An 8662-nucleotide genomic window follows, 5' to 3' on the forward strand; every position below is an offset into this window, starting at 1 on the left:
TGAATATATCATGGCAGATAAGGAAGAATTTCTGCCTTGCCATACCCTAACTTTTGCAGAGAAGGACATATAGAATCAAATATTTCCAACATGACTGTCACTATTTTGTGATATTCTATCCACCTGGTAAATGAAAGTTTGGTTAGCCTTTTTCAATTAGATTCTTCTGCATACATTGAAATCATTCTTTGTAGCACTTCATTTCATTTGGGAAAAATGTTGAAAAATTGTAATTTTTTTTCCTATTAATCCTGGAATTTCTTACACTTTATACATATGTCACATCTCCAACAGCTAAGTTCAAACTATGAGAAGCACAATGAATTTACAGAGCATAAATGAAGATGCTTTTATGTTTTGTACACTTCTGAATTTTCCACTCGCTGATGTCACTTCACAGCCTTGACCTCACAATTATGAAAGATTAACTCCAAAACTTTTAAACCATGAATGTATTATCCACTGGCACAAATTGTAAAAACTATTTGTATATTTTTTGCTTCATTTTCATCAACACAATGTACAGAGAGAGAAAATTGGCCAGCTGTTGAAATATCGTTTCATTTGCAAGAAATGAGAAACAGTTAGCAGAATCTACTTTAGATACTATTTTGCATGAACTTAAAATTTAATTTTGTATGTTCTGATTTGTCTTCCATGGCAGTTTAGTGGTGCATGATACATTGCCATCTACCACTATTTTGGAGAGGTCTAGGTTCATGTCTGTAACTGGAGGAATTCTTTAGGCCTCTTCAACTGGAGCTTTGTTAGCCAATCTCATGCAAACAGAGAGAAAGGTTCCTCCCCATCCCCACAAATTATTCCAAATTTTTCCACCAGCACAACTTGTTCACAAATTAAAACAAATGATACATAAATAGATGTATAAGATAATTAGTCAAAAAAGAGTAACAGTTTTTTAGATAATTTATGAATTTTTGCCAATTGTTTAGAATTTTTTAAATATTTAATGAAATGTGAAAAAAAGCAAAAAAAAAAAAAAAAAAAAACAACAACAATATTTAAAGGCATTTTATGCATAAAGTTTTAATTTTTTGAATTTTCAAATTAAATAAATTTTAATTCTAATTTAAATTCAAATAAAAAAAAATCATCCTTCATGACCCTCAAGAGTGCTTTAAACTTGCTTGTGAAAAGGTTAAACGAATTTTGTTTATAAGCTGCTCATAATAAAACTTTAGATCCTGTTACTCCAGCCATCTATAAAAATTATATGGTTCCTCAAAGTTTTTATGCCTCAACTTATTTTTAATAACACATTGTATCAACTACAAGAAATATAGCCTGGTGATCAGTGCCTTATCATTAATAAAATTACCATATTTGATGACATATAGGACACACACCCCCATTTTAGAAAGAAAAATTAAGGAAAAAAAGTTTTAGTGTATTTATGAAATTAATATTTATTCTAATGTGTATAGTAAAAAAAAGCTCATCCTAAACATGTGATCAGAACAGCAAGAGAAATACTAATACTGTATAATAATACATTATTTACCAAGACAGCAATTTAAAAGAGAAATAAAAGAATCTCAGCTACATTAGAAAATATTTTATATGAAGCAAACTACCACTAGAATTGAAAATGAACAAAAACACAATGAGGGAATGGCAAAAAACATTAGCATTCTGCAAAGGGAAAGTTCAGTCATTTTGAAAACAAACAAAAAAAAAAAAATGTCGTTTTCAAATCCCAAAAACTCTTCCTCGCTAATGTTGGTATCACTGTCTTCAAATAATGCAATGTCTTTGTGCCATCAAGGGAATTACTAATTCCAGTCTTGTTGAAAGACTATAATTCTTTTACCACTTATATTCCTCTAAGATTCCTTAACCCATTCACACACCTGTGCAATGGTGGGCCTCTTCATTCTTCCTGTGGGTGTGAGGTCATGATCAGGTTCTCCCATCTATTTGTTCCACTATTCTCTCATATTTTGCTTAAATGGCTTGTTTATGGACACATTCAAAGGCTGCAATTGGCTTGTCAGTCCATCAGGAATGACAACTACCTGTGTATTCAATTACCTTACCCTCTTTTCAATGACTTCAGTTCTATGGGCTCTGAACTGGTCCCAAATGAGAAGAGATGGTTTCCTTAACACACCACCAGGATGCCTTGGCCATAATTTTTGGAGCAATAAATTCAGATTCATCCATCCATCTTTTTGGATGAACATAAACAAATACACCTTCTGGAATTTTTTCCTTAGGTGGAGTTTTTATTTTAAATATTAAAAATGGTGGTAGTTTTGTGCCATCAGCACAGCAGGCCAAAACTACTGTGTAATATGTTTTCTCATGCCCAGTGGTTTTTATTGACACAGTTTTAGATCCTTTGATATTCACAGTTTTGTTGGATGGTGCATCAAAAATTAGTGGGACCTCGTCCATATTTCCTATTTGGCCAAGTTCAAAAGAAGTTCGTTTTCATGCCTTTATTATATATTTATGGAATTGCAGTATTTTTTCTTCATAATCTGCTGGTAATTTTTGTGCAATTTAATGTTTCTGTACACATTGATAAACCATGCTTTTGCATGAATTGGTAACACCAACCTTCTGTTCCAGAAAAATTCAGAATTCCTCGTCCTTCTGCTAATAACCTGGCCTTATGCATAATCATTTTGATAGAAACACTTCTTCCTAAATTCCTTTCATTTACTATCCACTTTTTTACATCTTCTTCAAGTTATGGCCAATGTGGGGCAGGACATGAAGGTTATGTTTATTTTTTTTTAGCAGCTTGCAGGGCTGGTGCTACCATTAGGCCAACTAGGCAGCTGCCTAGGGTTCAGACCTCAGAGGGGTGCAGGAAAATATAATAGTTCATTGTTAGTTCATAACCAGTTTATTTTTTCCAACACTAACAATATTGTTAAACATAATTCAAAGTACCTCAGTCTGGAATATTGGTTGCTCAGAAGGATGAACAGAGTGGTGGGCCACCCTTTTACTATCTCCAGATCCATTCTCCAAGCTAATCTAGGCACCACTCCCTGGAGACTTCTCATCATGAAAAGAAATACTCATGCTAGCTCGGCTTATCACAGGTCGAATTGATGCTTCGTCTATATTTCCAGTAATCTCTGGACCAAAGAAGACAACAGAGAATACCCTGATTCCTGCCTCCCTCTGCGGCTTAACCTTACAAACATTGATTCCCTTAGGAACATGTTCCCGGTCAATTGCCTTCAGATCTATAATAAATTAGGCATCCACCCAGATAAGGTCTGTGAGGACAAACTCTACAGAAAGGAAATACTTAAGAACTGTTACCAGCTATTGAATCCATGACATTCACCTGCACCTGGACTTTTTTGCCTGCTGCATTTATCTTGCTGTTTATTACAAACTTTGTTTTTATTTTGAGCTCTTGTAAGTTGATTTCTGTAAATATGTCAGGTCGAGCACGCATATATGTTGAACATGTGTTTCCTCGCACCTTAGTATATAAAATTCACACCCTCCTGGCACATTGCCATCCTGGACTTTTTTGCCTCCTGCATTTATCTTGCTGTTTATTACAAACTTTGTTTTTATTTTGAGCTCTTGTAAGTTGATTTCTGTAAATATGTCAGGTCCAGCACGCATATACGTTGAACATGTGTTTCCTCGCACCTTAGTATATAAAATTCACACCCTCCTGGCACATTGCCATCCCAGGGGGAACCCACAGTTTCATGGGGTAATAAATTAATAATAATAATAATTTGGATCACGGTGATCCCATATATTTTTATTTCTTTTTTCTAGTGAGCTATGGCTGACAAAAAAACAACCTTCTGGAGCCCAGTACTGCAAACAAAAGGCAGAAAAAGCTATGGATCAAGCAAAGCAAGAGGGAGTTCTTCCTGAAATACCTTTACACACAGAAAGCAAATCAAGAACATGAATATGACTGTACTCTTGTTGAAACTAGCACTGGGGGAGCTGAATGTAGTGCTCCTACTACAAATGATATAAACTCTAAGACAGAAGTTTCACATATTGGAGATATTTCTGGAAAACACACAGAGGAAAAAGAGGATGTCAAGAAAAGTGAGAGTACTGCAAAGTCTGCAAAAGATGTATTGTGCCTGACTTGAATTACAGTGACCCTGCCAAATGGCCCTACTGTTGCAGTGATAATTTGTGACAGCTTATAATACAACATGGACCACAGCAGGTTGTATCACATGATTTTCCCAAAGATTCAAAAAACAGATTTTCTCTTATACACTACAAGAGGAGACTAGCAAATGGTGAAGTGTGCCGTCAATGGTTGATATATTCAGCCTAAAAAAAATGTGTTTTTTTTGTTTTTGCTGTAAGTTGTTCAGAAAAAAAAAATGGTGCATCAATCCCTACAAGAAACAGGTTCAAAAGACTGGAAGAACATTGGAGCAATTCTTTCTTCACATGAGTGGAATACTGACCATTTAGAAAACTATCAAGCCTGGTGTGAATTTGAATTGCAGTTATCTAAAGGAAAAATAATTGATGCTAATAACCAGCAGAAAATTAGGCAAGAAGAACAATATTGGCAACAAATTTTGCAACGCTTGACTGCTTTGGTCAGAGCTCTTGGCATGCAAAACGTGTCATTCTGCAGTACAAATGAAAAGTTGTACAGTGCTAGCAATGGAAATATTTTAAAGTTTGCAGAATATCTAGCCCTTTTTGATCCTATCATGAATGAACATTTGCATAGAGTTAAAGATCAAGAAACAATGGTTCACTACCTAGGAAAAGATATTCAAAATGAGCTTTTATAGCTTCTAGCCGGTGCTATAAAGCAGCAATTTTAACACATACAAACTCAGCCAAATACTATTTAATTATTCTGGACTGCACATTTGATGTTAGTCATATTGAGCAAATAACAATGATTATACGTTTTGTTGATGCAATCAAACCATCAGATGATGAGATGTCTGAGCCTGAAGTTATCATAAGAGAACATTCCTTGGGATTTGTTCCACTACAGGTGCCTTTATAGCAGAAACTCTTCTTGAACAGCTTGAGCAAATGGGATTACCAATTGAAAATCTGCATGGTCAAGGTTATGATAATGGGAGTAACACGAAAGGCAAAGAAAATGGTGTACAAAAGAGAGTCCTGGGCATAAACCCACGTGCCTTTTTTGTGTCTTGCAATGCAAACTCTTTAAGCTTGGTAGTCAATGATGTTGCTAGGTGTTGTCTGGAAGCAACTAGTCTCTTCATTTTGGTTCAATAGATCTATAATTATTTCTATGCATCGATTAAGCGTTGGCAAATTCTAACTAGCCATATATCAGACTTAGGCATAACTGTTAAGCTACTGAGTGAAACAAGATGGGAGATTGGATCGATGCTTTGAAACCACTGAGATATCATCTTGGTAATATATATGATGCTTTAATTGAGATCTTTGATGATACAAGCCTAACAGGTTCATCTGGAAATACTTCCCGAACTGAAGCTACGGTCCTTGCTGGTGCTTTAGTAAGTTCAAGTTTGTGGTATCCCTTGTTACATGGTACAACATCCTTTTTGAAGTCAATCTTACAAGCAAACTACTACAAAATAAGGAAGCTGATTTAAATTCAACTACAAGACAATTGCAAGTGACTAAGAATTACCTTGTGGACTGCAGGTGTGATGAGGGTTTTCAACAAGTTTTGACAGATGCTACTGAGATTGCAAAGGAACTAGAGATACTACCAAACTTTGAGACAGAACAAGTTAGAAACAGGAGAAAGAAATGGCAGTTTGAGGATGAGACCCAAGAAGAGGCACAACAAGATCCAAAGCAAATATTCAAAGTAGGTTTCTACTATGCTGTTTTAGACATGGCCATACAATCAATTGAAGAGAGATTCCAACAGCTACAATAATATAATTCCCTATTTAGCTTCCTGTATGATATATACAGTACTGTATAAAGAAAAAATCTACATCTACTGAAGATGTACTTAAGGACTGCAAGAATTTGGAAAAATCATTAATGCATAATGGAAACAAGATATTGATGCTGAAGATCTGTGTTGCGAACTTATAGCAATAGCTCGAAGACTTCCAAAGTTTATGCCACCACAAGAAGTACTTCACACTACAACAAAAATTCCTGGATAATGTGCCTAATGTTTCCGTTGCTCTAAGGATCCTTCTCACACTTCCAGTATCAGTGGCAAGTGGTGAACGTAATTTCTCAAAGCTCAAACTTATAAAAACTTACAAAAGAGACTAGTTGACTTGGCAACTATATCAATCGAACATGCCCAGGCATCAGCATTTGATCTGGTTGAATTGGTGACAAAATTTGCAAAGGAAAAGGCACGCAAAGTGAGATTTTGATGTGCATGAAATTGAAACTTTTATGAGATGTTTTTAACTTTGTTTATCTGTTTTTTGTTTGCTTCTCTGTCTGACTGTAAGCAAAATATTGTGCTTAACATAACAACCCGTTATGCTAAGGTTACTTAGCATAACGGGTTTTTTATTTTTTCTACAAAATATCTGTTCTTAAAAATCGAAGTTGTCAATTTTTTTTGGGGGGGGGGGGCTGCAAGTCTTCCCTAGGTCACAAAATAATCTGGCACTGACCCTGGCAGCTTGAAGTGCTTTTTCTTGCTTCCACCAGTTGCATATCATTTTTTCCATAGGCAGTGGCCCAAAAAACCTTTCCCCAGTTCTGTTACCAATGTTTTTAGCATGATCTATTATGTTTAGTTTATATCAGATAGTGTAGCTCAACCGCTTTTCTCCTGCAGCCATTTTCTGAGGATAAAATACTTTAAAATAATGTAAAATGCCAAGATTAAGCAATATTGTTACAAAATGGGGTTCTGATTAAAAACAACTGGTATACAGTTAACACTGTTTTTTATTTTATTTCAGTCACCCACAATGATTACAATTCATTGTCGTGATTATAGTCACTTCACACACAATTAAAGTACACTACCATACACGGAGACACACTCAACATCATGAAAGCCCACACAGAACTAACTGGCCCACCGGTCGTGCCACCTTTTAAAGGATCAGCAAACTATTGAGAAACCTGGAAAAGAATCTTGAAGCTTCCAACACTTGCTAAGGCTTTTCCTGTGTTCCCTGGCTTTGAAACTTCTTGGAACTGACTCCAAACAACTCTGCAAGCCCAAAAGTACTTTAGGGTATCCTGTTATCCTTCAGAAACAAAAATATTCTGACCCAACAACGAAATACAACCTGTCTGCTTGCCCCGATGCCGATGGGGGAAGGCCCACTTCTGCATATAGGACGCAGAGTAAATTTTCAAGGCATTTTTTTCAGAAAAAAAGTGTCTTATATTCCGTCAAGTATGGTAAATCTTGATCCATTTATTGATTGTTGGTTTTATAAATTTGAAAATGGAACAGACTATAAACATGAAACTATTATGTTTATAATAGGTTCATGTTTATAAAATTTTTTGTTTTTTTTCCTCAGAAACAATAAGAGATTACATTTAATAAGAATTTCAATCCATTAGTAAAAGGTCAAGCATTGGTATATGCAAAGCATAATTAAAAATACTAAAAACAAACTTTGTTAAAAAAACAGTGGAATGAGATCTGTTAGACCACATGCTACTATTTTATTTATTTATTTTTTTATGTTCATGAGTGCCAAAAATGTTGGATTAAATGTTTGTTTCTATTCAATAAAACTTTGTCTCATATCCGGCATCCGAGATTAGATTTGCATTCTAGCATCTGATGTTCCAATGCACATCAATGTTTACCCTCTAGTGTCTTACAACTAGAGGCAATGACTAGTGTAACTCACTGTTTCACTGCACCAAAAGAGTTTGTTTTGCCTGTAATGTTCTTAGTCATTCAAAAAATACATTCATTTTAATTTGGATCGGTGAAGTGGTTTGTCAGAATGCTCAACCAGTGCTTGCTCAAATCTCGTACCTAGATACATTCTGGTCTTAATGCCAACAATAAAATGTGCTTTGCCTCAGACCTGAGATGTCATGGTTTTTTTTTGTACTACTTCAAAATGGTTTTACCAGAGGGTTAATGTACTGTTTATTTAAAAAAATAAGACATTTCTGTGACAGCCTGCTTTAGGAATTACTTAGTAACAATTAAATGACAAAACAGTTTAAATCCTACTGGCCACCACAAGAGAGGATGGGCAAGCCTCTCTACTTTTCATCATTTTGAGAAGCTCAAAATAACATTAACTATTTTATAATTTTTGATGTTCCAAGAAATATAATTCACATCTATTCATCTTGTAAAAATAAACCAGAGTATTCTCAAAGTATGAGGGTCATTTGAAAAGTCTGTGGCCTGAATAAGAAAGGGTAGTGGTACAGTGTTAAAAATTTCTGTACTTAATACAGTGGTTTTTAACATTTTTTTAATAACGGCACCCCTAAGTAATTTATTTTATTTTGCGGCACCTCTACTCAATTTTCTGTCTGTTAGATCTGATTCTCTCTCTCTCTCTCTCTCTCTCTCTCTCTCTCTCTCTCTCTCTCTGTATATATCCGTGTGTATATGTATATATATATAAGTTGAAAACTGAATATTTCATAATAAAAAATGATAAAGCAAACATCAGAGGCAGCAAAAAACACATTCCTCTACATGATGCTTGAAATACAAAAATAAATTAGAATGATGATTAAAAAA

The 8662-nt window shown here is 34.9% G+C and overlaps 1 protein-coding gene across 1 annotated transcript in view; it reads left to right on the forward strand.

Annotated features, from left to right (window-relative positions):
• LOC150091548 (uncharacterized) overlaps positions 1 to 4781 on the forward strand; it is a 28137-nt gene extending 23356 nt beyond the window's left edge. The window contains exon 2 of the mRNA XM_090368870.1: positions 4485 to 4781. Coding sequence (XP_090224996.1) covers positions 4485 to 4781 — 297 coding nt within the window. The remainder of the gene's footprint in view (positions 1 to 4484) is intronic.
• Positions 4782 to 8662: the final 3881 nt, after the last annotated feature.

Source organism: Mastigoproctus giganteus, chromosome 1 (assembly GCF_048544385.1).
Source record: "Mastigoproctus giganteus isolate SK-2022 chromosome 1, ASM4854438v1, whole genome shotgun sequence".
NCBI lineage: Eukaryota > Metazoa > Arthropoda > Arachnida > Uropygi > Thelyphonidae > Mastigoproctus > Mastigoproctus giganteus.